General features: G+C 42.7%; 1 protein-coding gene across 1 annotated transcript in view; it reads right to left on the bottom strand.

Moving 5' to 3' along the window:
* NFE2L3 (NFE2 like bZIP transcription factor 3) overlaps nt 1–22619 on the bottom strand; it is a 92451-nt gene extending 69832 nt beyond the window's left edge. Inside the window, exon 1 of the mRNA XM_059818836.1 lies at nt 22260–22619. Within this exon, the coding sequence (XP_059674819.1) occupies nt 22260–22619 (360 nt within the window). The remainder of the gene's footprint in view (nt 1–22259) is intronic.
* Nucleotides 22620–27454: the final 4835 nt, after the last annotated feature.

The following is a 27454-nucleotide window of genomic DNA, read 5'->3' as shown; positions in this document are numbered from 1 at the left end:
GATTAGGACCCCCGTGTGTTTCAGAATTTTGACAGGCTATTCCTAAACTCATAAAATTAGCAGAGTGCCATGGTGGGATCTAGAGAGCAACATTTTTCTTACAGTACAGGACTCCAGGCAACCAGTTTCAAAAGGAAACTTTTATAAAGTTTTCCTCCTTCTCTTAATGAAGTTAACAGAAATCTTCAGCGGATTTCAGTGAGAAAAAAAAATCCTTTAGTCAGAAAGCTTGCAACTCCTTTATTTGAAAGCAGTTGCATAGGGCATATATAAATTTGCTAAAAGTTTTATAGACAACAAACTAATAAATCTAGTGAAATTCTCCATTTACTGATAGGAAATTTAGCTGGAGGGAACAGAAACCTTCAGACCCATGGAACAGACCTAATTTATTTTCTGATGTGTTTCATTTTAAATATACTGTTCAGTTATTCAGATTATTTATTTAAATGCATTTCATGGTGTGTTGCACAGATAGCTTTGACAAAATCGTGTATTTTTCAAGAAAAGTAATACTCTAATTGTGGCTTACAGTGCCTAGGAAGTCCTGTCCAGCAATTCCATCACTCTTTCAAGTGGCTCTATCAATAAGTGATCACTGCATCAATTAGTGTGTTTACTGAAGTGTTACCTACCCTCCAGCATAGAAGAAATACAGTTCTTTGGGAAGTTGCATGCAGGGGAACCTGCACTATCCAGGTTTCTCATGCACGTGAGCTTGGGATCTAACAGCCTGCTCTATCGAGGTCTCGCATGCATTGATAAGGAACAACAGCCAGGGTTGTATGATCAACATAAACATGAATACATAATCTAATCGCGTCAGGCAAGCCCATTTGGTTGCATCTGCGCCACCCATCCAAAGGCTGAACGTTTTATGTGTATGCCTACTGCCTGTACGTTACAATGCTAATGAGCCTATCTTGTCTCCTCTGAACAATCTGTGCTGGAGTTGGAATATATTTCCTGTGGTTCATCAGAAGAACTGGCAAGCAAACAAGGCTGATAGATGTAGTTCAGACTTGTGAGGATTTCCTGGTAAGATTGTTTTTTCCCTTTTCAACCAATCATGAAAGTAATGGTAGATATGAATACCCATTTCCCTTTGTCTGCAGTTGCAGAAGTTTGGCATTCACTGATGTTTCCTGGGGTGTAGAAAGCTGGAGGAGTGATGGGTTGCCGTAATGGCTTGGCCTGAAGATTCTCCCTGTGCACCTAGCAGATGGTGATTTGAATTATGTGGCCTGCAAGGTGAAAGCCATAAATCAGACCTGAGCAGAGGTGAAAGTCTAAGTGATCATTAATGTTCTGAACCTAAGGTGCCAAACCTCATTTCATCTCTTCAAGATTTGGATAGGACAAAGATACTTTTTCTTCTTTAGAATAAGGAAATACTGGAAGCAGAAACTTCTGAACCGTATTCTTCAGAAATTCCCAGGAGGTGCGATAAGTGCACTTCCTCTTCCAAGACTGTTATGAAAAGCCATAGTGTTCTGGAGGAGGTACAGATGGCCTCTGCAGGCTGGTTGTATGATGCGTATTTCAGTGGGACTCCGAGTCATCATACCCAGCCTGTTACCTCTGAGACAGAGGCTGATGTTTTTAAGTATGATCATGGAGCTGGGTACCTTCTGCAGTAGCCAGGCTGCATCCTGGATGAATACCGGAGCTGCCGAGTGTTTGGCACAGCGACAGTCTCCGAGGGAGCTAAAACTGGAATGACCCAGAAAAGCCCACAGCTCCAGGATTCATTGGGAAGGGCAGCATCTCTCCCATCCCCAAGATAACTAAAGCCTTTCCATTAGAACAGGTCTTTCCTAATCTAATGCCCCTGTGTTATAGGAATGTTTGATAATTTGTGATGTACATGTTTAAGCAGACCAAGGAAAGAGCTTTTCTGCTAGAAATTCACTTTCTTTTCCTTGAATAACTGTATCTTCGCCCAAATTCATGCTTTGATGCAGATAGTAGAAATGAAATAAATGTGGTACAGATATTCTGATTTTTATCAAGTAAGTGTTCACTGGCTATTTCTAAGTCAAATATTATTTAAAAAAATATTTGTAAATAGTAGCTACTACCTAGGATTTTATTGCTTTGGACACTTAGCAAGTAAGTTTCAGTAAATTTCTGTGCTTGTGCTTTGAGGGGTAATCTGCCTCTACAACCCCAAAAATTAAGAAAAAAAATAGGAATTTGCCAGGCAAGTTTACCTTTAGTTCCTGATCACATCAATTGACGGCAGCAAATTTATGGTTTGGAGAAGGATGAGAAAAACTCTCACACAACATCCTGACTGTTTTTCCCACCACCCTCTATCTTCTTTGGTTATTCAGTATGTAGGGAGAGTTTTCCTTTCCCAAATGCTTACCAAACTTCCCTACAAGACTAGTATCTGCAAAGGACACCATTTTTGCCTCTTTATTAAAAAGGCCCAGAGAAAATACGTGTGCAGGGAGGAGGGGGTGACTGACTTTAATATTCTTTGCACTCTCAGCTAGTCTGCAGTTACCAGTTGCATTAGTGACATTTATTCATTAAGTTTTGCCAGATGAATGCTTTCCCTCAGCCTTGAAGGTCGCCAGTTGTGATTTGCTAGGCTTGAGAAAAAGTTGCAATCAAATACTGAGGCCACAGACAGATGCCCACCAGAGACATGGCAGCAATGGGGTAAGACTTCACAGCTTTCACCACAGGAATGGTCTGTGCAAGTGCCTCTCTCCATCACTGTGAAAGCAACAGGGTTAGCTTGAACTGCCAATGTAGGGCAGATGGAAGAAGCAGGTAACTTCATGAATGCCTGAGCCATTTCTGCAGGAAGCATTTGACTACTGCCTGAGTGGTTCTTATTCTATTTATTTGCCTTCTTTGCACATTGTTGCAGCCAGAAGATTGTTAAGTGCCTTTTTAGGACAGGTTTGAATTCAGTGCGACTACTTACATAAGTAGCTGTTCACCAATTTGAGCAATATGACCCTTGGTTTCCATTTCTAGGACACGTCGTTCAAAAAAGTTGGGCCTATTACATCAATAACATCTTGGTTTCTGCATCTCAGCCCCGGTCCTGCAGAATCTGCCGATGAGTTTCAGCACAATCCCCATTAAAGTTATTATAAACTGATTAAATCATGGCTTGTGGTGGATGGTACAGAATTTGGTTGTTTATTTACCTCTGGCTGATTTTCTCATATCAGGGATTTCTACTGCCCTAAAAATGAAAGGTTAAATTCCTTCAAGTCTTTGTCCTAGATACCGCCATGTCACTTTATTTGGACTCTGTAGAGGATCATACGTATATCCCTTTGTAAATGCCATTCCAATAATTATCCCTTGCATTATTTTTTCTGAAGGGCTCCAAAGTAAAGCTTGGGGGGAATTTTCCCACAATGTATTTGTTTGTATCCAAAAATGCTGACTTGCTGAAATGGAACCTTTTTGTGGGAAAGTATTTATTCCAGTAAGAAGGCTTCTCAGATTCAGAAGTGAATTTCTGGAAAAAAAGTGAAAGAAAAACTTTCCCTTCTTTTCCTCAAAATAGATGGCTGCTCAGTGCTCAGACATTCCCTGGGGGATATGGGCAAGAGAGGTTCAAATCCCATTGATTCAGCATGTTAGTCTCTCTCTGGGCTGGCTATGCAAAGCTGAACAGCTTCAGAGAGGGTAAAAGGGAGTATCCTCACTGCGTTCTCTCTTTTTATGTCTGTTTCAGCATTTTTTTCATTAATTCCTAATTCCATTTTAATGCACAACAAAAACACATTTTGAAATTTCTATTGTTTACCAAAATACTAATACTTTACAGATACTCTTACACTAACCCAGCACTGATCGCTTTGCAGATCCATTCGTACCTTCTTAAAAATGCAGTTGACAGAGTCACTCCGTTTGGAATCTGTAACTTATACGGAGTCCTTCTGAACCTCTGTGTTTTTTTTAGGACACACCTAGGGTTTGATTCTGCAACCTTCTAAACTATAAGATGTTATAAACATTAGTTACTTAACTAATGGAGCTATTCATACACTTGATGCCAGCACATTACGAATTGATAAAAGTTTTATTAAAGTCAATAGAAAGATTTCCACTGGACTTAAATGAAAGTTCGTTACATTATGTCCTTGTACCTTAAGTTTTAATTTGACACGATCTTGTCTTATTTTGTGATGTTCAGATTCTACCAAAATTATATTTATATCAATCACTTATCTGTACAATTACAGAAAGAGGTATCAACTTTGTTTACTTTTTAGAGAGACAGTGGGAACTCAGGAAACCTGGATTCTTTTCTGACTTACCACTGACTTGCTTAGACTATTTATCATTATTTATTAACTTTAGCAATTAATTTTATGATTCTAAGATGCAAGGAAATTGAGGCACTAGGAAATATAACAATTTGGTAAAATACTGCATTACAGTGCTCATAACATTAATTTACTCAATGGCAATTTCACAATTAGGACATTATAATGCAATTTTAATGCACATTTATTATCATAATGAAGTACAGAATTACACAGATATAACACAAATATTATTTAATCAAGAGCAATCTCAGATAATAACCAACTAAGAATGATATGCCACTCAGTTTATATGTATAATTTTTCTTTTCTCAGTAAGTAGTGCTACAAATTGTCATAATGTAAATTGTTTACATTTGTCTTAAAACGTTCTATAATACTGATTGATGCTTATGACTGAGTCTTTACTTATTGTATAAATACCATAAAAGTTCTCCAACTAATGAGATAATTAATTTTCCATCTTGTGTAACTCCAGTTTTGAATCAGATTTAAATACTAATTCTTATAATGTACTAACTGTTTCAAAATGAAAAAAATACCCAAACCAAACAAACAATTTACTATCTCATAAAGCTGGCAGAGGAGGACCCTTGGAGAACAGAGTCTTCTGTTCATAAAAGTAAATTCTATCATAAAACTCTCCCACCTTTTAAGTTAAGGCTAACATTCTGTGAAACATTGTTCATCCTCAACAAAAAGTCACAGCTTGGTCCTCTGTATCACGTGCTTTTGCCTGTCTCGTGTAGGAACCACCTTGTTGAATCTTCTTAGTTGGAAGCATGCTGCCAAAGCAGATGGATTCTTAAAGTAAAATGCAACCCTAATTATTATTCCTTAATCCTCAGCTACGAGTGTTACCTTATAATTTAAATTGGAATAATACTATTATTGCAGTTTATCATAGTTATACTGGGAAAAACATTCTAGGTTTTAATATATTTTACATTTTATGTTATTACACTACTATTCTTTAACCTATACCTAAAATACATTAGGACATATTGCATGTCTTGAGGAACACTTTTAAGAGTGTTAAGTTCATAGGTTCCCAGCAACTGATAATAGCAAGTACTACTACCATTCCTTTTGCATTTGATTTCTTAATGAACTTCAAAAAATGTTAAAATGAACAGTTTTCTATAAGGAAAAAACCGCTCCATGCTTGAAAGCAACAAATACTTCTTCAAAACAGTGACACACATAAGCATATTGGAAATCAGTGATCAGTGACTGAAGAAAATCAAACGACTTTTGAGAAATCCCAGTATATAGTATGCATCTGTAGGTAGCAGTATTTTACATTTGGAAGCCTTCTACATAAATCATGTTCTAAACCGGAGTTGTAACCAAACGAAGATACTACCGCTCCAGTCCTGCACGCCTCCCCAGCCATGACTGCCAAATTGAAGTCTCCAACTAACAATGCAAATGACAGAAGAATAAATACCTTTGCCTTTTTACTGACCATAAGGGCGCCCGTAGCATCTCTAAATGCACATTATTCAGCACAAAGCATTGTGACATTCACAGAATCACTACGACTGGAAAAGACCTGTAAGATCATCAAGTCCAACCATCAACCAACACCACCATGCCCACTAAACCATGTCCCACAATGCCACGTCCACACGTTCCTTAAACACATCTAGTGATGGTGACGCCACCACTTCCCTGGGTAGCCTGTTCCACTGTTTCACTACTCTCTCAGTAAAGAAATTTTTCCTAATATCCAGCCTGAACCTCCCCTGGTGCTACTTGAGGCCATTTCCTCTTGTCCTGAACCACCATAATACTCCTCTCCGCTTTGTACAGATCTGTACTCACAATCATAATACTCCTCTGCCCATTGTACAGATCTGTACTCGCTGCTGCAGTGAGAGTTTTTGGTAGATGAGAAACAGCCTCTGACAAAAACAGAAGATAAAATTATTAAGTAAAGATAAAACCGTATCAAGCCTCTCCAGAGCTGTGAAACAATAGTTAGCTTACGCTAATCTTGAATCTGAGCCTGAGAATGCAGTGGTTTCACATGTCATTTCAAGAAGCACTTTTGCTAAATTTTAAGGCATGATGCAACGGTTTAAGAAGCGGATAATGTATCATGGAGAACATTCTGGCTGAAATCCCAGGTCCATTAAAATCAATGGGAGTTTTTACTCTGATTTAATGTCATACATTTGTTATTTCTCCTCCCTCATTCTTTTCACTCATACTCATTTTATGACACTCATCGATACATACTGCTATATCAGAGTTCATTAAAGCACTGTATGTTTCGTTACATAATCAGAACCCAAGTTTGCACCAAACAACAGCAAATGATTTTTTATTTGCAGAAACAAAAATTACTAATTTTTCCTCACAACTGTTGTTTGATAGACATACGATGGGTAAGGGGAAGAGGGGGTTTATTAAGCTCTAAAAAAATGGATTGTATGCCTGAGGCATGCTTTTGTGTATGTCGCCTGCAATGTGTGACATTCTGTTGGGTATGACTTTAAAGTAACTGCGTGCCCTGCTGTAAGTTAAACACTAGAACATAAACACCTACATTAAATCTGAAACAGACAATAAAATAAGAAAACACATTTCCATTTTCTGGCTGACCTCCATCTCTGAATGAGGACCCCTGCATGTTACATTAGCAGGCTGGGCTCCATTACACTGCCGCACACCCTGCTCAATCTACTGAAATATTGATTCTTTTACAGAGCATACACACTGTAAAATCAATATTCCCGTACACACAGCCAAGTGGCAACAGCATAGCTGAGGCCAACTCTGTGGCCTAGCACAGGAGGTATATGCTGAGGGAGCAGGGATAGAGGGGTAACAGGAAGATGGGAAATAATACTACTACACATGGAAAGCCGCAGCAAAACAGAATAGGGCTGAAGACTGAACGGCACGGTGAAGGTGCAGATAGGGAGGGGGGAACATGCTTCATAAACACAACAGAAAGGCTCAGGAAAGACTTGCCATTTCTGGTTCTGCAGACAAAGGAGCTAAGGAGACCAAATTTAAGTATTTAAAGGTAAAAGATTCTTCTGAGGTTCTCCCTCCCTAAACATTATGCTCTAAAGTCAGACGGTTTAAACAAAAAAAAAATTAATTCATTAGATGAACTAAAAAAGAGAAAATATTTCAAAGCATTTTTCAGTTTATTTCCCTTTCAGATACTGAAATGACAGCCATAGGCTTGGATTAACAGGCATCGCTGTCATCCTGCAATGACAAGGACCACACGAGCACTGGAGTTCACCCGCCTGGCGATGCCACTGCAGGACAGGGCTTGCACGCCTCGCCCGTCAACACCTTCGTGTACACGTAGCTCATACAGACGGGTGGTCCCCCTGGGACTACTCAAACGCTTTCAGTACAAGAGCATTTTTATAGCTGAGGCCTACATGACTGAAAACTTAATCCTGGAGCAGTTCTTCAAACCGTTAACTGCGTTAGCAGTTTCATCTCAGCCTAGTCAACAAGCTGATCAAGAAGATAGGTTTAACTTAAATGTCTTTAATTCAATGTAAGAGATAACAACAGTTGCAGGAATTACACCGTTTTTAAATCTTTATTTAGCCAATTTTGTACTACAATGTGCTTTGAGATTCACACAGAACTAGCGAAGTGTTGACACCTTCTCAAGAGAGCAGCAAACACCCTCTTCAGACAGCAGATCCCCCTCACCTTTTCTTTCAGGGAGAGGGAATGCACTTTCAAGTAAAAGCTGTTACACTCTTTTCAAAATCCTTCAAATTCGAAGCGGGAGCTAGAAACATCTGAGATTTCCTCCTGTGCACACCCATCACACTCCAGGCTGCTGTCTCCGGGGCAAACCAGGCCACCTGAAGCGATTTTAGGAGCAGAGTACCACAGCAGACAGAGCTCGCTCCCCGCAGCTCCATGAGGGGCAGTGACCTCCACCACTAAGTTATACCGAGTTACCGCTCCGCAGGGGCTCCAGCCGGAGTGCCGGGAGTCCTCCTGCCGCCACCGGCTCACAGGTGTCGCCGGGGGTGTCTGCCGAGGACGAGGCTGAGCACCTCCCGGCGAGGGCAGGACCCGGCCTACGCGCGTCCGCCGGCGGCAGCGCGGGAGCACTGCTTCGCCCTCCCCGGCTGAGGCTGCGAGCCGGCCGGGACGGCAACGCCGGGCAGCCGCAGGCGGCGAGGCGCACCGACAACCGCCGCCGCCTCCACACCCGCAGCGGGGCCGCGGGCACCCCTCACCAGCCCGCTTCACGCCCCGTCCCCCCCCGGCCCTCGGCGGCGCGGCGGGCAGCGGCTGCCTGGGACCGAGGCGGGTCGGGGCACGAGGAGCCGCCGGGGCGCCACCGCCCCCTCCCCAGCGCCCGCCCCGCCCGCTCTCCCCCTCAGCGCCCCCCTCCCCCCGCCGCCAACGGCCGCAACGGCCACCGGGGCCCCGCGGCGCGGCCACGCCCCTTGGGTGGGCGGGTGGGCGTGGCGGGCGGCGGGGCGGGGCCGCCTGCGAGGCGGCTTGGCGCGGAGCGGCGACAGCAGCCGTGACCTCCGACCCCGCCCGCCGCCGGCCAATAAGAGCGCGGCTCGTCCCCGAACCCAAAATTTCCACGTCGGCAAAAGTCAAGATGGAGCGGCGCGGCGGGGCGGGCGCAACCGGCCGCCGCCGCCCGACGGGACGCGGCCAGACGAGACGAGGCCGTCGCCGCCGCGGGGGGCGCCGGGGGCTGCGGGCAGCGCGGGGCGGACCGGACCGGACCGGACCGGAGCTGACCTGTTGCGCTCGGCGGCGGGGGCCGCGGGGAAGGGCTGGCGGGGCGGGGGGATGCCGCTCGGGTCCCTTCCGCGAGGGGCTACAGGGCCGCGGGGGGATGCCAGGCGGGGCCGGGGCCGCTTCAGGGCCGCGGCGGCGGGGCTGTCAGCGGGAGCCGGCTGCTCCCGCTGGTTTCCATCGGCAGCGCTCCGGCCAGCCGCTCGGCCGCGACTTGCCCAGGGCGGGCCGTGAGCTCCAGGGGCTGTTTTTTGGGTTTCTGTTTAAAAAAATCTTCCCATCTCCGTCCACCCCTTCCCGGGCCAGCGGGTCTTCCGCCGAGGCGCGGGGGGGGGCGGAGGAGGGGGCTCCCTTCCCCACCTCTAACCGTGTGTGCTTTCCCTCCCCAGGCAGGGAAACTTGTGCTGGCAGACGGCCCCGGTGCCGGTACTGGAGGAGGATTGGAGCCTCCGGAAGCAAAGTTCTGTGACACTCCGACTCTGGGTACGATAGCAGTCAGTGCACTACAGAACTTTGTCTCCGGCGGCGGCGGCGGCCCCGGGAGCCTCAGGTGGACACGTCACTGCGGGCTGCCCCGCCGGGACGGCGAGCCCAGGCGCTGCCGAGCACCGAAACCTGCGCTGCAGCCTGGGAATAAAGTCGTTGCTGTCGTGGCCTCCTGCTCTGAAGTTTTGTCGGTTTTTTTTTCTTTTCCAGGGTAAAAATAGCACAACATCTGGGTATCCGATGGTTATTTCAGTGCAGTCAGGCGGGCCTGGCTGTCGGTATAAATGTGAAACTAACTATGGTGCTCGGTGCAACTGAATCAGTAGTGGGTATGTGAAAACGTGCTCGATGCTGCTCCTAATTGTGCTTTGTTTTAAGTGTGTAACAGAATAGTAGTAGCTTAACTAGGGACTGGAGTTGGGTAAAAGACTTTGTGCTCTTGGCAAAAACCTGTGCTATAGAGCCCTGTTGTAATGCAGTGCATTAAGTGTGCTAATTCAATGTGTAGGCCTTGCCTTGTGGCACTGAGGTTTTTTTTTCCTCCTTAGGAACCTCAAACCCCTCAACTTCTGTTGAGTGATAGTTGCGACTTGAATTCAAGCCTCAGCATCTTCAAAAATGGCACAGTTTGTTGTGTTAGTACTGCAGTACTTCATCCTCACTGGTGCGAGGGGGAGGCTTTGGAAGGATAAGTGACACCTGTATTTATTAGTGCAGTTACAAGGTTTTCTAATATAACCTCATTTGACACCTGCCTTATATTGAACATGGACAGTGGCTTGAAGGGCTGAGAAAGGAAGGGCCAAATTCCTTTTTTCAGTTAAGTTGGAATCTGGCAACAGGACAACAGTGAGCCTGTCTCTTTTCAGAAATTTTACAGAGTCTCTTGATGTATAAACTCAAGTGTGGAGTTCTTGTGAGGTGTACATAATCAGCTGATCAGGTCTCATTATAATGAGTAATATGAAAAACAGGAATTGCTAGAGGTCAGGTGGAGTAAGGTATGGCAATTTATTTTAAATTAAAAATCAGTGTGTGCTGTAGAGTTTGTTAGCAAGTAGGCCTTCCACAGCGGCTGTATTGTATGGCAGATGTGCTCCTTTTATATTTATACATATACACATACATATGTATGTATGTGTGTACACATAGATGTTAGAGGTCTCATGTTCTGTTAGCTTTTTGTAGCTAATGATCCCGTCTGAGCTCACTAGAAACTTAAATCAACTTTTCCTTTCTGCCTGTCTGTACGTGGAAGGTACAGGAAGATTATACAGTTCATGGAATTGGGCTGGAAACTGAAATGCTATTCTAAGTACATGTTTCCTAGCTCAAACCGTTTAATCAAAGGGTAGGTAAAGTGAGGAGCACTTACTGTATGGCAGCCCATGTGACCAGCTAGGGCTATATTTGGATGCTGGAGGTTTAAGGAATCCTTTTTGCTAACCATTTTTGGCCAATTGCCTGCTGCTTTATGTTGTGCAGTGTGACGTCTGCTAAAGAGGACTTGGAAGTCTGGTGTCTGCAACTGTTTAATCAGTGCAGTTACAGGGAAACACCTTGTACTGTCAGGGCTGAAGTCCCACTGTATTTAATTTAGGGGTGGTTCCTGCCTAGCAGGATGTGTAATGCAAATTGCAGTTTCCAATTTTTGTACTAAATAGCCTTTTTGGGGCAGGCAGTAGATCTTATAAAAGCTTCTTAGATACTCAGATTTGGTGGTTGAAACTCTATATAGATTATTACAGTTCTGGAAACCCACAGACTGGAGCGTACGCTTATTCTTTCAGGGTAAGCTTAACAAGTTTGGATCTTAGCTTATTTTGGTGTAAATTCAGCTGAGAATAGGGGGGTGGCATCCTGAAGTCTTTTGCACTGGGCTGGATGTGATGGCAGATAGCAAACCTGATTCCAGCTGTGGTGGGAATGAAGAGTTAGACTGCTTCCTCTTGACACGTTTCAGCCGGAGCCAATTTTCTGCCTGCTTTAGTTCCCCAGTGGTCAAGCTGACCAACTGTGAAGGCAAGGTGAGTAACGCTTGGTCTGCTGGTAGCCTTCATTTGTTCTTGCCACATGTCTGCAGCAGGTTGTACCTCCTGTCCTACGAGTAATACTTGAATAGTGACATTTTGGTGATACTTCTGCTTTGATACAGGAAATCATGTGGCCTTCAGGTGGGACTAGAAGAGAGCTCAACACTTCTGATTTTCTGCTTTCTTCTTGCACTGATATGTATGCAATCTGATAGTCCCCTGGCATTTGAACTTTCTCACAAATGTAAAACTTTTGAAAGCAAGCTTGAGGTGTGTAGTGGTGCTTGGGGCTTTGAATGGGAGATGAAGAGTTTTGACTAACCATTTAAGAGTAGTGTTTGATTAAGATCATGCAGGAATTGGAAACAGAAAAAGAACTGGTGATACTACTTAAAATAAAGTCTGAATGCCAAACTGTGTAACTGCATTGATACAACTTATTTTCCAATGACTTCTTGGCACCTTCTGCTTCTCTGTTAGGCAGTACATCACTGGAGACGTACTCTAAACTGCTGCTTTATTTTTTTTGGTGCTTTTTGACACTTTATAGTGTCTGTTCCAATTATGGTCCTTTCCTCATTGGAAGAGTGGCAAATGAGCATGCTGAGTAAATTACATGAATTTCCAGAATAGTACAGGTCTGTTATTTGAAGGGGTAGAGGCAAAAGAAATGATACCAACCTATTTATTGTTCTGCAAGCTGGAGAACAGGAAGGGAGTTTGCTGTCAAGTACTCTGAAGGTTGAGGCTGAACGCATCTGAGCATGGCCCAGACTCCCTGTGTGTATTGATCCAGCTGTATGTACATGTTTGAACTCTATACATAAGCGCTGACATTTGAAGTTGGAATTTAAAAAGAGATATTTTGGAAGTCTAAAAGCTGTTACCTCATGCATTTTTCTTTTCCAGGTCAGGATATCCTTAAAATCCTAGATTTAGTTATGTCTTACACTGCTGCGTGTGACAATGAAGCAGCACGCATGTTAAATGGCAACCATTTTCGTTTGCTTTGTGATGGGAGAATAATTAAGAGCACAGGGGAGTATAGAGTAAAGGCAAGCTGTACAGCCTGTAGCTGCTTAGTTTCAGGGTACCGCTGGACCTGACAGAGTTGAGGAATGTGCTTACTTTATCTTCCAGAGATCTGATTTTGAGCTGGTGAAGTTTTAAGCCAAATCTAGGTCTTCTACCTGTAATCTAAAAACGCTGTCAAAAGAGAGAAAAAGGACAAGCCTTTCATGTGTGTTTTCATAGAACTAACTTGTACTGTTTTACTAGAAACAGAAGTAGACTTGCTGACTTCTAGCAACTGTGTGATAAACAATTTATAAATAGACCATAGAGTCCAATGAAATGCAAATAAAGTATTGGAAGTCATGAGCTGACTCCAAAAAACGCTGGGATGTTTATATTTATCTGCTGCCTGGGCAGCTATGTTTAAGAAACTTCTCTGGATCCACGTGGTCCAAAGTGCCCTGAAAGCTCACTCAGAGCAGCAGGTTCTGGAGTCTTGTTTGTTGGGCTTTTGGTGGTAGTGATGGTCTTTTCTCTAAGTCTTGGGACAGCAGGATAGAAATATTTTGCAGGATACCTAAGCTACCAACACAAGGCCACATGTGCCTGTCAGCTGCAAAATGAGAAGTAGAGTTGCAGCAGTGGAGGTGGGTTAATGGCACCGTGTGGTGAAGGATTTGCCTCATAGTTGGGGCCAGAGGAGGCAAACTGGCTCCTGGTAGGAACAGGGTATTGAGCCTAAGAGTGAGTGGAAACTGGAACTGCTAAGCAGTCCCAAGTTAAATTTCCATTTTATTTTGGGAGGAAAGTGGAAGTTATGAAAACTTGGCAAATGCCATTCCAATAAGGCTACTTTCTTGCTTTGAGTAACAGACTGGCTAGGAGCTCAACCACATGTCAGCTGTGCTTACTGTACTCTAGAAATAACCTTTGCTATGACCAGGTTTTATTTTTTGGAATACCAGTGCTAATGCTATTGAAAATAGCTTGATGCAGTTGAACCTGTATTTAAGATAATAGAGGTGTTGTACTGAAACATCATCCTAATTAACTGCAGAATGAGGCAGCTCAAAATTGGCTTCATATAGCCAACACAAAGGTAATTACTTGCTGAATTATATGTGTGTGTATATATATATAAAAACTTACTGTAAGGAGCGTACAAAGTCCTGAGCTCTATGGAAAAAACAGCATTAGACTATCGATGAATGATTGCCGCTTTATTTTGAATTCATCGGGCTGTGAGGCAATATTGCCTTTTCGTGCAATGGCGGTTTTTACCCTGTTTGATGGTTCTTGCCTCTTAAGTTTTGGGAACTACATTCTTGCACTGGTGCTTGGTCTCTTGCAGAGCTCCTGTCAATGTTATTCAGGTGTAGTAAAATGATGCATTACTGCTTTTCACAAAAGTAAGTCTCAATACTGAATGTTGATCTCCTTGTGCAGTAAAATCCTGAATGCGTTTTGTGGTAACTTGCAGGAGCACTAGTTGTGGGAACATCATTAACAGTACAAGAGACTCAAACGAATGAGCACCAGCGTATTTAAGTTGTGTGAGTAGTCCTATTTAGGCAAGCAGAAGCTGTTGAACAGTCTGCATTTTGGCAGCTGGGTGATTCGGAGGTGTCTAAATTCATGTATTCAACAAGCTTAGTCACAGTGAGTGCTATCACTTGTGCCATACTGACTCCCAGCTCCCGTTAGCATGTCCCAAAATTGTGACTGACTACAACACTTCCTTCAGGTGCTGTTTCCTTGGAAGAGGCAGAGAAAGGATGGTCTTAGTTTGGGGAAATGTACATAGATACAGCAATCAGCTCTCATCCTTTCGTTTCTTCTTTCACAAACTGAAACATGGGGGGCTCTGTCTGAACATCAGGAAACACGTACTCTGAGGTTGACCGAGCACTGGCCGAGGTTGCCCGGGGTGGTTGTGGAGTCTCCATCCTTGGTCCAGATGTCATTCAGAGGTCCCTTCCAATCTCAATGATTCTGTGTGATTCTTTTCCTAACTTTATATCCAGAAAACAATTTTACCTTTCCTGGCGTCTTCCCCCCATTCTGCAGTTTCTTCCGTTGCTGCTTATTGTCATGAGTAATGCTTTCGCTTAAGAAAGCAGAGGGGGAGAAGGGTTACAGAAGATCAGTATTGGTATGAACAAATGTAATGTAAAGCACATAGTGATCAGCTTTTACTCAAGTGTGTTAATTAGCTTGAGTTGAGGCTTGAATGTATAAACCAGAAGCTGGATCTCATCAGAAGAGGTACATTCTTGCTTTAACCTTCATAAGTAGTGAAGTACAGGAATAAATGTGTGTTTATTTGAGAGGAATTCTCACTTTCCTGGGTGACTGTTAATTTCTTACAAGTAGTGACTTCTGCTCTTCAGTCATGGCTGGGCCTGAGAGGAAGCAACAGAAGCTCAGAGGTTTCTTTTCCATAAGGCTTTCCCAGTGCAGTGATGTCAGTAGACAAACTGACAAAATGTTCCTAGTGTGATTGCAGCTCTTCGCCAGCACTGGTGCTGTTTGGTTAGAATTGCTCCTTGCCCTCTTGCCTCTTCACCAGGGGCGATCAGTGTGCTGAGGGGGGGCAGTCATGGCAGGGCATGGCAAATTACACTTCCCTAAGGAGGGAAGGACCTTGCCAAGGCAGAAGTGTTGCTGAGGTGAGGATTTGCTGCAGCTGAAGGCGAAAGAAGCTGTTGGTGTTTTTCCCCTTGCCAAATAATGTCAGGTAGACATGAAGGCTTCAAATAATGATAAGGAATATCTGCTTGGCTGCACTGCAGCCTTGTCAAGGTCGCTTGTGTTTAGTCTCCAGGGGGTTACATCGCTATATTCCCCACATAGCCATTAAGGCAAGAAGCTGATAGTGTAGAGCAGGCCTTGGAGAAAAGGTGCATTTTGCACTAGCTGCTAAAGGTAAACTCTTGTAGTCCTTGCCTTGAAGAGCAAATTTGCTGGAGAATATTTGCTTTGCTGCTGCTGCGTAATGTACTGCCCTCTCCTGCAGGTACGGCTTGAGGGACTGGGAGGAAGAAGGAGATGTAGATACAGCTGGGGAGAGGAGCAGAAAGGGGGAGAGGGAAAGGTGGAGGGTGGTGGGTAGAAGAGGCCATGCAAGGTGCCAGAGGAGCAGGATTTAGGTTCTGCTGTGAACTTTGATGTCCATGTGATCCTGATTTGGTAAGCGTTTTCCAAGATGTTAAACTTAAACTGCCAGACTGTACATTGACCAAACTAATTCCAGAGCATTTTGTATAATTACACTGTGTGAAAGGAGCCTGTGCCTCTTGAGATACTTCAGTAAGTACCTGAAACCTAATGTTCATAAAATACTATAGTTGCATAACATGGCACTTTTATGCTGTGCATTAATTTGAAAATAAAAGTGGACTTCAAATTCTGGATTCTTATGGCTTTTATCATACTATATAAATCCATTATTTCAAATATGGTTAACTAAGCTAAACCAATGAGGACCCACAGTACTCAAATGGTTGTTGTTGGCAAACAAACTATAACTAACTATCTTTTTTAGAGAGAAAGAGGAGATGCTCCAGAGCACTGCCAAGAAAGCAGAGCTGTACTTAACCCCTGCACAGTAAACCATCAATACCAATAAAGTCCTAAAGAAGGAGGGAAGGCTCACAGGTCCTCCAAGGTAGAACACCATCATAAGTGACTGTTTGAGGAAATACATGGATGATGTCAACTTTGACTTCCAACCTGATGGGTTCTCAGCCAGCTGAATCTGAGGCAGAACTGAAAAGCAGGGAATGACACATGGAGGCAAAGCTTGGTGGTCAAGGAGAGCTGCTCTTGCTCTGGATCACTCCTGGAAGAGAAGAGAAAACAGGCTCAAGCCTGCAGGAGGGTACTTCTCTTATAAAAGGCTTTTTTCAAAAATATTTTAAAATAACCTGTTCAACTTATGCTCATTTGCGGGTTTATGTACAGGCTGGTGTGTTGAAATATTGATTTTGTAGTTTCATTAAGCACAATGCTTTCCATGTGGGTTTGATTAAGCAGCAAGAATAAAAATACAATGAAAATTGAGTCCTGTTTTTAAAAGATTTCATTATTCAAATTGCATGTTCTTGGCTTAATGTTAAGCATCCAGTTCAGGATTATACTGTTCAATATAGTTCACTTGTCCGATCCATATTGTTTAAATTTTGGTGTTAAATTTAGTTATAATTGGGATCAAGAAAACAAATGGGAAGATGTAAAGGCAAACCTTAGTGGCTGCATGTAAACGAAGCAAGGGCATGGGCAGTGCAGCTCAGAGCCTCGGCTCATAGCATTTATTGCTGAGATAACCTCTTCAGCATTATATGAACTGCTTGCCATGTACAGTCAGCAGCATGATGGGCAAAGGCTAGTGAAAACATGACAAGTTTGTATTGCAGGCCCATATTGATCTTGGTCTCAATGCTTTGAAATCTTTGTGCTTAAATCATGTTAAATCAGCAGCTTATTTTTAGGGTAATGTTAAAATGCTGAGCTTTATATAACCACGTTAAGCTCACTTCTGATGTATGAAGGCAAATGTGCTGGTGACAGTCACAGTTTCAGTGTATAGAACAATAAGCAGTAGAGGTATTGCTAGCTATGTAAAGCTTTCAACAAAATGTTGTCAAGTAGTCATATTCAAAGTTACTGAATGTGAAAAGAAACCTAATCAAATACTTTGGACTACAAATGGGTTTTATAGTCTCCAGAGTGAAATTATTTCCCTGTATTAAGAATAAAAAACATTTGTGAGAGGAGTTGCTGTTGGATCATACTTTGGCAAATCAATGCTATTTATTCTGCTTCAGAAACTGGGGGGGGGGGAAGTTAAATTATATATGAGTGTCTAAATATGTGCACATAAACACATATGTATGTAAAAAGCATGGCTTTAGATTTTGATGTTTATGAAGTTTTTCCAAATGCATGGTGTACAGAAGGGATCTTTTGAACATAGATTTTTGCATAGTAAAAAAATAATTCACTCCTGACACTAATATGTATGCATTTTTAAATAAGATTTGGTTATACCACATGTCACAGCGGAGTGGTTGCATGCAGGGGAGGAGGGATACCTGTGTGTAATGCTGGGCGGAGGATGGCAGTGCTGCCAGCTCGGGGAGCTCCTCCTGGGCAATGAGCACTTGCAGCAAAAGATCCATCTAGTCGAGGGCAGCGTATTCCCTGGAGGGAAAGAGACAAAAACAACTGAGGAAGAGTTAAGGGTTGTTTTTGCAGGCATAAGGAAACTTTTCATGACTTAATGCTACCTAGAAAAAAACAGTTGGGAGCTAAGTTAAGTACTGTGAACTACTGCAGAAGTGAGGAAACCCAAAAGAGTGTATTTGCCATCTAGTTAGTGGAGGGTTTTTTTCTAAATTACACAAATGTTCTCATCAAATAGGGAGTAAAAGTTAAATGTGTAAGAACAAACACGTAAAGGATGTGCTGTGTGGAAAGGCACACAGCTAAGTATTTTCCAGTGCTTGGAGTACTGGAGTTTGGGAGATACAGTTAGGCTGTGATGCTTCCAACATAGCTGATTTTGGAGAGAGTATTTGTATGTTCATTTGGCCCAATCTAGTAGCTTTTCTCAGGGTAAGGGCTACCACTGTTGCATGAATACCCTAAGTTATAGAACAAGGGGATAACAGGAGATGAGTAGAGGCTCTGAGCAGCTTTGGAAATAACTGCTAGATGTGAAGTAAAGGGTGTTAGGGTTTTTTTCAACCAAAACAAATGGGTGAGAAGCCAGGGTGGCATAGAGGCAGGGAGGAGGTGTGATGGTTGGGGATCTGGCATGCAGGGAGGTGGTGCAAAGCCTCTGAGAACAGAGGAGTATGTGAGGGAGTTCATGTCTGACGTGGCTGTTTGAATCATCAATTGCCAAGCAAGACTGTGAAGATGCCAAGTATTCATGGGATCCAGATCTTAATAAAGAACATGAGGAGCTGAAGGCATTTGTTAACAAAGACCTGGTTATGGCACGTGATGGTGGAAAGCACAAAACACATCCTAGCCAGAGGTCCCGGGCAGTTCTGTGTGACAAAACTGTCAGAATTGGAGCCCGGTGGTTTAGGTGGTAACAGGAACAAAGTGCTGATATATTCAAATAGAAAAGCAGCTTTGGCTTTAATCCATAGGTGTGAAAAGTTCTGTGCCTATTCATGAACCAATGTTATCTGGAGATCAGTATAACTCATTATTTGTGCTCACCCAAATGAACTGGAAAATACTACTACTTCAAATTGACAAATAGGGGGTATGTGTGTTGAATATAAAGAGAGAGAGATTTAGTGTTGCAAATGTACTCTCCAGAGCATTTAACACAAGTGCTGTGGAGCAAAATCTGGACCTAAATTACATGTCTACCTGTTCTCTCTCAGACAACAAAACCTTCCTGTTTTTTTTTGGACACGTGTAGTCAGTGAGCTGGGCTGCAGCTCTGGGGCAGGTCTTTCAGGGGACAAATGAGGCTGCCAGTGACGGGATGTGTTGGTAGTGCGGTGCTTGCCCATGGCACTTCAAATGGAGGAGCCTTTGGACTTGTTGGGATTTCTTTCAAAGCCATTACAATGACGATCCCATAGTATTATAGAGGAATACTCGCAGAGTGAGGAAAGTAATTTAGGGACTGACAAACCTAAGGAGGGCTGGAGGCAGTTTATATTGACTTTAAATGAACAAATAACTTATTGCACAAGCTGAAAACACAAACGAGTTTTTATGCTTGATCTGTGTCCAAGCCTTCCACTGACGGCACGGATGGTCCATTGTGTATTGACAGTCATGCATAATCTTAACCGTTTATGTAGGCTCATCATTAATGTGATCCATCCTTCTCCTGATAGAACTTGTTTGATGTTTTTATTCCTGGTCTTGACTGGAGTGCCAGACCTATTCCTGCAGTGGGCCTCCCTTTTAAAGGCACTGCTCCTCTCACTTTGCTGAAGCACCCCTGTGCAACGTGCCTACAGGAACTAGCTATCAGTTTTTGAAGCTGGTGACTGGGCAATGTCTATGCCTAGGAAAAAGGCACTTTTGAAGGCATTTGAATTTGCACGAGGAACTTCAAAACTAGTGATATGCATCTTGTTAAACAACGCAAGCAAAGATGCAGCTATTACGTTGTCGCCTATTTAAAGCTGTTAAGGTTTTTGCTTTTCGTCAGACGTGGTCCCCGTTCAACAATGCAGAAGTTTTAAACGTGACTCGTTTTAACGTGAACACCAAATAAAAAAATAGAACAGGCACCACGGGGGTTAAGGCACTTAGAGCTGGAAAAGAAAGGAATGGTAACAGGTAGCAGCCAAATGCAAAACAACTGGGTTTGGCCTGCAGCGGTTTGGCAGGGGCAAATTTAAAAGGCAGTAGGAAAGGCTCCCTGCTAAATAGTTGCAGTAACAAGACAATCCTGAGCAAAGCCATGGGCAGGATCTGCACCGATAATCCTATCAGTTTGTGGGTTTCTATGTCATACTGTCCCTAATGTATAAATCCCTCAATATGACAGAGATGTTTGTTACTGATATGTCTCATAATTTTCTTAGCATTGCTTCTCGAAGTTATTTTATGGGAGAACAAAACCAAAATCCAGCTTTTCTTTTCACTTCAGCACTTTCAAAACAAAAAGGTGTCTGCAGCATATCGCAAGTCTTCAGTTACTCAAAACCAATCCTCCCTATGTTTATTAAATTCCTTATTCTCGGGTTGAAATCAGTGCAGCTCTGCCAAGAAGAGATTTATTGATAAGATATTTTGTAAAAAGAAGACTCAAAGTTGTCTGTGATCTTCAAGGAGATACTAGACTACAAATGGATTATGAAGCATTACTTAAGTCATTACTAACCGCAGCTTCACAAAAGAGGAACAATAAAATCTCAGACTCCCCGTGTGGATTTGAACTATACAATCATAGAAGTTTCTTAATGGAGGAGTTGCGCAGAAGACAAAAAAAGCCCAGCACAGAGGAGGTCACCTGAAAACAGAATGATCAATTAGAAAGGATTTGCAGACATGATACATATTCATGTTCATAGTTATTGGGCTTCTTGCCCTTTTTTTTATTTTATTTTTTGGTGAAGTTTTTAATGTTGTCTTAAAACCTAAGCTGGGTAGAAATCTGTACCTGAGTTTCTAGGTTTAAAAATAAAACCACAACCCCATCATTTCAATTCTTTCATAAAAGGCTTCATTTTAGCACATTTGAAAGCTGCTAAACAAAAAAGGAAAAAGGAAACACTTTCTATTCTGAAATAAACGATTCTTCACCTTTAAATACAGAGCTCCTCAGCTTTAGTTATTTGTAGTATGAGTATTATTCATCTGAGCTCACGCACTAGAATATTTATAACTAAGAGCAGGAGAAGTGAAAGACATTGGACGTAGAGAAAAATTTCCTTCCTTGGTGCTGGGAGGAATCCGGCTGCTTCTGTTCATTAGTGAAGGTTGCACAGCAATACTCTGCAGTAAGTGACACTGTGGCAGCGTGATGGTTGGTTTTGCATGAGGTATTAAGGCCAACCCTGGAAAACCAGCATTCGTGTGCAATGCCCGTCAAACAGTCAACGAAACCGATCCCAGCACAGAAGCAAACTGCCTTTTGAATCGCTTTTGCTTCTGAGGCAGCTCAAACCAGAAGAAAAATACATTGTGAGTGAACGATGTTAGCGTACCAAGGCCCTTGCTCACATGTCCAAACACTGTGCACCTTTGAAAATTAATTCTGCCCCAGTGCTGCCAATGTGCAGCATCCCGTTCGGAGCTGATGGTCATCCTAACGGGAGCAGGGGAGGAACAATGGCAAACAGCGGCCAATGTATTTTCAAAACTGAACCAGAAAATAAGGTAAGTGTGCTTATCCTCAAGAACTCCATATATATGTAATAACAGGATCCTACTTTGGGGAGGGTTTGTTTATTTTTTCACCTTAGAAAAATAACAAAGACTGATGAACAGAATAAACTGTTTGAAAAACGGAGGTCAGCTGAAGCTCAAAGCTCAGAAGACAATTCCCAGGACTGGATGGTCATTACTGTTAATTGGATTAATTCGTCTGTAACTTCTTGTGTCATTCATTTTTCAGTTCTTTCATTGCTGGATATCTGTTGAACAGAGAAAAATCCAGTCCCTGATGGCAAGTAGTAGTAGTAGTAGTAGTAGTAGTAATAATAATCTTTTTAAAAAATCTGGAATACTCATAAGCAGTACTGTAGTCCTGCAGCAGTGGTAGCAGCAGGCCAGTGCTGCGTGTTCCCCCACAGGTCGCAAACTGCCCAGGGCAATGGTCATCTTTTTGGCATGTACTTGTATAGTGGTAAGTAACAAAGGTTTCCTTGTGCTGCTATAGAAATAACACCAGCAGTACAGATAATAGCAATAATAGTGAACTCAGTGAAAAATAAAGTGACCATCTTCCAACCCAGTTATCCTTGGCATTAAAGCCACTAATCCCTATCAACGTGGCTTTATTTTGTGGTCAGCCACCAATAACAGTATTAAGTGAAAATTAGATGTTATTAAGCTTATTACACAAGTGATGAAATGTCACTTGTCCTCACGTTAATTGAGAGAAGGCACTTGATAGGGTGCTTTGAGACTGCTTTTTTGTCGCAGAGAGGGAACGTAATTGCAGGCATGTCTTTATTACCGGTGCCGAAGTGCTGTAGGACTCCGAGTGCATTTCTCTCTCTGAATGGCCCCAGCAGAGCCTCTTGGGGAAGAACGATGTGAGGCCGGGGCGGCCTTCGTCAGCCCTGAAGCTGACTCCCTCCATTAGCGCTTTCAGAAGCTGATTGAGATCCTTCAGCAAGCCATAATGAAAAACATGAAACTTGTGGTTTTGGCACTGTTTCTGTGCATCCCCACTCATCCCACAGGCCGGGGAGCCGGAGCATATAGACAAGGCAGGAACAGTGCCCTGGTCCAGCTGGGCAGAAGCATCAGTGGAACAAGGACCAGACCTGACCTTCAGTACAGAAGCAGCTTTGAAGGCCATGGTATTCGTCATGATCCAGCAGCAAACAAGGGTACTGGATGCCAACCACTCAGCCGTGCCCACTTCACATAGCTGCGAACACCACCAGACTTCTCCCTCCCACGCAGCCGTTAGCAAAACCCATTCCTGATCTCAACAACCTGACTGGCAAGACATTCTTGAATTAATTTCCTTCTTTCAATAGCCTCTTGAGGCTTTCAAATACCTGAAGGGACTTCGCCCCATTAAATTACCCTCCTAACACTCGCTATTCCTCACCTCGAGACCTATAAAAATTGCACTTTTTCATTTCTTCTACCGGGCTGCTTCTGTCTTATAAAAAAAACATGTTCTTCCCTACAGTGTAGAAATCCTACCAGTAATTCTAGCCGCTTGGCATTAAAAACAAAAGCTAGGGTAAATATGCAGTGATATTGTAAAGCAGAGGGCTAAGAACCAGCCTGCTGAAGCTGCAGAGAAAGACAACATAGGAGCTCATGTTCTCCTTATCTGGAAATGTCAGCGCTTGATAGGAATCGTTTGAGGCATTGAAGCTGGTTCCATTTTACAGAAACTCAAATTAGCAACCCACAGAGCACAATGCCGAAGCAAATGGCTGCTTTCCTTCCAACCTCTCCAACCTAATTTGTGGAGAAGATGCTTTGCTCCCTCAGGAGGTCAGACAGCATATTTTCCAAGGAAACTAGAAATATGGAAAAAAAATATCTGAAAAATCCTTTTGCAGTGCCAGTACTTTTAACTGCATTCTCGCAGATGTAGGCTATTGGTTTTCCTCCAGAGAGGAAAGCATTTAATCTAAAGATCAGCCCTTTAAAGACTTTTCTATTCTATAAGAGAACTGAATTTGAGTGAATTCCAAATTACATTTCAAATCATCTACTTTGAATGTACCATTAAGCTAGAAATTGCCTAGATATGATTAATAAATGGTGATATTTAACAAAAAGGAAGAATTTCCCACAAGAAACATTAACTAACTATACTCCTTTCTTTTCCTTACAATTTCTTAGCTCAAAACACTTATTGGTGACTGTACTACCTATGACACTTTGTATTTAAGATTTTAATATTCTCCTTAAGAAGAGCTAATGCAATGCTTTAACTTATGTCCATTTTACTGCTAACCCTCAGTTTTGGCGAAGAAAAGAAATTAAGCAACCTTTCACATACTGTAAATGGTATAATCCATCATCCCACTCATACATTGTTTATGTGATTGCTATCATGCATGCTGATTTAGGACACTGATCCATCATTTCCTATGTTCCAGGTTGGCAAGCGGCTCTGTCTTAACTCTTTCCTCATGTGTCCTGGGAACATGCCCGTCAGGACGAACTCCCTGGCACTCACTGAAGCGCTTGGAGCACATCTTTTTGAGCAGAAAACATGTCTTAAATCTACAGACTGTCTGAACAAAGCTTGCATGAAAACATGAAAAGCAACTCTATCTTAAACAAAGCAAAAAAGCAAAAAATGCTGAATTCTATAATATGGAGCAAATATGCCCAGAATATCCTGAGACTTCAGTCTGCTGGTTTTTTGAGATTAGCTGTAGAAATTCAGTTTTCACATGGCTTTGGTAGAGTGTCACTGCCCCCCATCTCTTCAGAGGGAGGGAGGAGCAGCTGTAATGATAACACACGTTGGTGTGGCCCGGCATGGCGGGTGCCCGTCCCCAGCCCCCCAGGCTGCGAGCATCGAGGAATGTGGCAGGGCTGGGGACGGGGCTCAGATAAAATATATAACCATAAAGATGTAGTGCTATGGCAGAGGAAAATTATTTTGGGAGAGGGTTTCCCCCAGCTAGGTTATCAGTCTTCACGGAGATGAAAGCTCCCACCAGAGGTCATGGGTGCCTGGAGCTAATATGGATCATTTTAATTAAAACATATGCATATTCTGTAAAGTCTTTTTTTCCCCAAAATTCAATTCAGGTAAAATCCATGACTGTTGAGGACCGTTACCGTCTTCATATGGAGGGCCTTGCTGTTGTATGTATCTAATAGGAGTTTGGTTTTTGAGGTAAGTACAATTTGATTAATTTCTTTTATCTGTGGAAAAGGTAATTTCTATGTCACCCTTATTTTGGTCATTCATCCGATCTCCGCATCCTCAGTATCTCATGCTGTTCTTCTTATGGAAATACTGCCTGGAAAACATTAGGCAAAGTTAGTTAATTTTATCTAAATGCATTTGGCATAGGACTTTAGTTTGAAGCAATTCCTAAAACACTACAGTTTTATAATGTAAATGACCAGGTTTTGCCCCTAGCTTTGCTAACCAGCATGGTTATAAAATTAAGAGGTAGTAACGACCTCCTAAAGCAAATCAGTAATGCAAAATAATGAGTAGTAGCATGAAGCAGAATAGTTTTGTTTTCTGTTGGGGAGGAGGATAACTTTATGGAGAGCAACAGCCTGAGGCACTCCTGGGGTGCCGGCGGAGCCCCCTGAGATCAGGGGCAGGAGCAGGACGGGGGGTGTCACGGCAGTAGTCCCGGGGCCGTCACGGCAGCAGTTCCGGGGCCAGCAGAAGTGATTCACAGCCCTCAGCCACCAACACGCTCGGTGGTGAAGGCTTGGTGTCAAAAGACTTTAATTGGGCTTCCTGCCAGATTAAAGGCTGCTGAACCCTCTCAATCATGTCCTCAGTGTTTAAGGAGGAGAGGAAGAGTCATCAAAGGGGGATACTAAAGATTTACCAGGGTGAAAATATGCTGGGTTCTCAGGTCTTGGTGTATCTGTGGGAATATTTTGCAATAAAAGCCCTATATCTTTTACCTCTCTTCCCTGTAGTACTGATAAGAAACATCTTGGTGCACACATGAGAGCTGAAGGCCAGCACTTCAGGAGATTTTGAAGGGGGCATCCCTAAAAGCACTGAGCAAGTCCATTTGTTAGTAGGGAGTATCCCAATCCTGGGCACTAGCTTTTGTTGACTCACCTCTTTGTATTTTGAGAGAAGCTGATGACGGCAGTTGACTATGAGACCATTCTCACTGCGGGAATGGATGTGTGAGAACATACCTGTGGCAACGATGCAGGCCAGCGCAGCATCCTTCCCACCGTCTGCGCTTCAGATGTGAAAAATTTGCCTGGTTCTGGTTTTGGCTTTTTCAGTGGTAAGCGCTGAATAGGATAAGCACAACAGGCATAGATGCTTGTTTCTTTTTAGCAAAATTGTTATCCTGAAGGCTTCTATTTCCAAAATACAGCACCAGAAATTACTCTCTAAACTTTGAGACTTTATGTGTTGTCACTCCCTTTTCAGCAGATTTGAGAAATTGTTATTCCATGTCAGCAAGAATCGCAATTCTACTTCTTCAAAAGAAATTTGTCACTGGTAACTATAAAAAGACAGGCAGTGCTCTCCTCTGCATGCTTTTGAATAGGACTGCTCAAACATTTAACAAGGCATTTAAGACAGAAAGGCTATTGCCTGGACCATTTACATTTGTCTCAGGGAAGTTACATGAGGCTCCACGATGCTTCATCTGAAAGGCTGTGGGTATTTTAGTTGGAACCCTATGGGTCAGAGAACAAAAGTGTCAGTCTTTGCTAGCTAAGGACTGGTCTCACTTTACCAAGCCATCCATCTGGTGAGATTTCGACAGACACTTTTTAGCAAAGAGGTTAGCAATCTACTGGGCAGCTGTTTTACGCAAGGACAAAGTAAAACCATCAGATAATTGCTGTACTCCTAATCTGCCCTAGTCAGGCAATTCAAGCCCTGCCATCTATCTCTAATATCATGTATATTATTTTGGTTACTTGTTACTCCTTCAAAACTGCAATGGAATTGATGTAGAATTAACTTTTCTTCTAATTGTACTGTCACTTTCTGAATTTGACATTTGGAAATAAAATACCGTCAGCACAGAAACTAGCTCAGATGATAGTTCAGACTGTGATGAGAAGAAGCTGCTACGTATCTGCTAGGACTGTCTTGCATTTAATTGTAGGCTACAGATAGATTTCTTTTGCTTTTGTTTTGTGTGATTATTCAGATGATTCAAGGAGAAATAAAGGAATGCCTAGAAATCCTGAATTACCTAGAACTTATATTAGCAGGCTTACATATTGTTCTCCACTCATCATTCAACTGTTAAATGTCTCATCATTCAACTGTTAAATATCCCATCATCCACTCAGAGAGCAAAAACAATAACCCATGGCTAATCATACATTATAAACTGCAGAATAATGAATTATTGCCATGAACAATTTGTTAGCCACACAGATTCTGTGCTTCTCAGTTTGTAAATATCTTGTAATAATACAAATGACTTTGCAGGCTTTTGAAAGGATTTGCCAAACAAGAGAGGCAACTGTTGGCTCGACAGAACCTTCCTTGACTGACTCAGAAAAAAATGCTGAAAGATGTCTGCTTGTCAGTCTTACTTGGGTACCTTTAATTTTTGGAGAAGGTACTTGTGGGCAAGTCAGAAGGGCAGGGCCCTTGGATCTGGATCACAAAGATACCATTTTCTTTGCATGTCCTGGCTACTGTGTCTCAGCCCTTGGTCTCTCGAATGGGTATGAGATGAGGTTCCCTCAGCACTGATTGCCACTGATTTGGTACTCTGCACCTCTTCATCATTAGCTGAAGTAAATCAACAGATCTTTTGGGACAGTCTCAAATAGCTGTTCCAGAGCAGCACTTTCCTGTCCCAGTCCTATATGTACTAGACAGAGATCAAAAACTCCACATTTCTTTTCCACTTGAGCCACCTTGTGGGCCTTCTTCCTATAGCAAAAATACTATTTTTAAGAGAAAAGATACCATTCATGGTGTACATTTCAGAAAACAATAATGAAAACCGATGAAGACGGCAGCACCACGGGACT

The sequence above is a fragment of the Gavia stellata genome, chromosome 6, assembly GCF_030936135.1.
Source record: "Gavia stellata isolate bGavSte3 chromosome 6, bGavSte3.hap2, whole genome shotgun sequence".
NCBI classification, from domain to species: Eukaryota; Metazoa; Chordata; class Aves; order Gaviiformes; family Gaviidae; genus Gavia; species Gavia stellata.
Note: the sequence above shows the minus strand (reverse complement) of the source record. Positions and strands in the feature narration are given on the sequence as shown.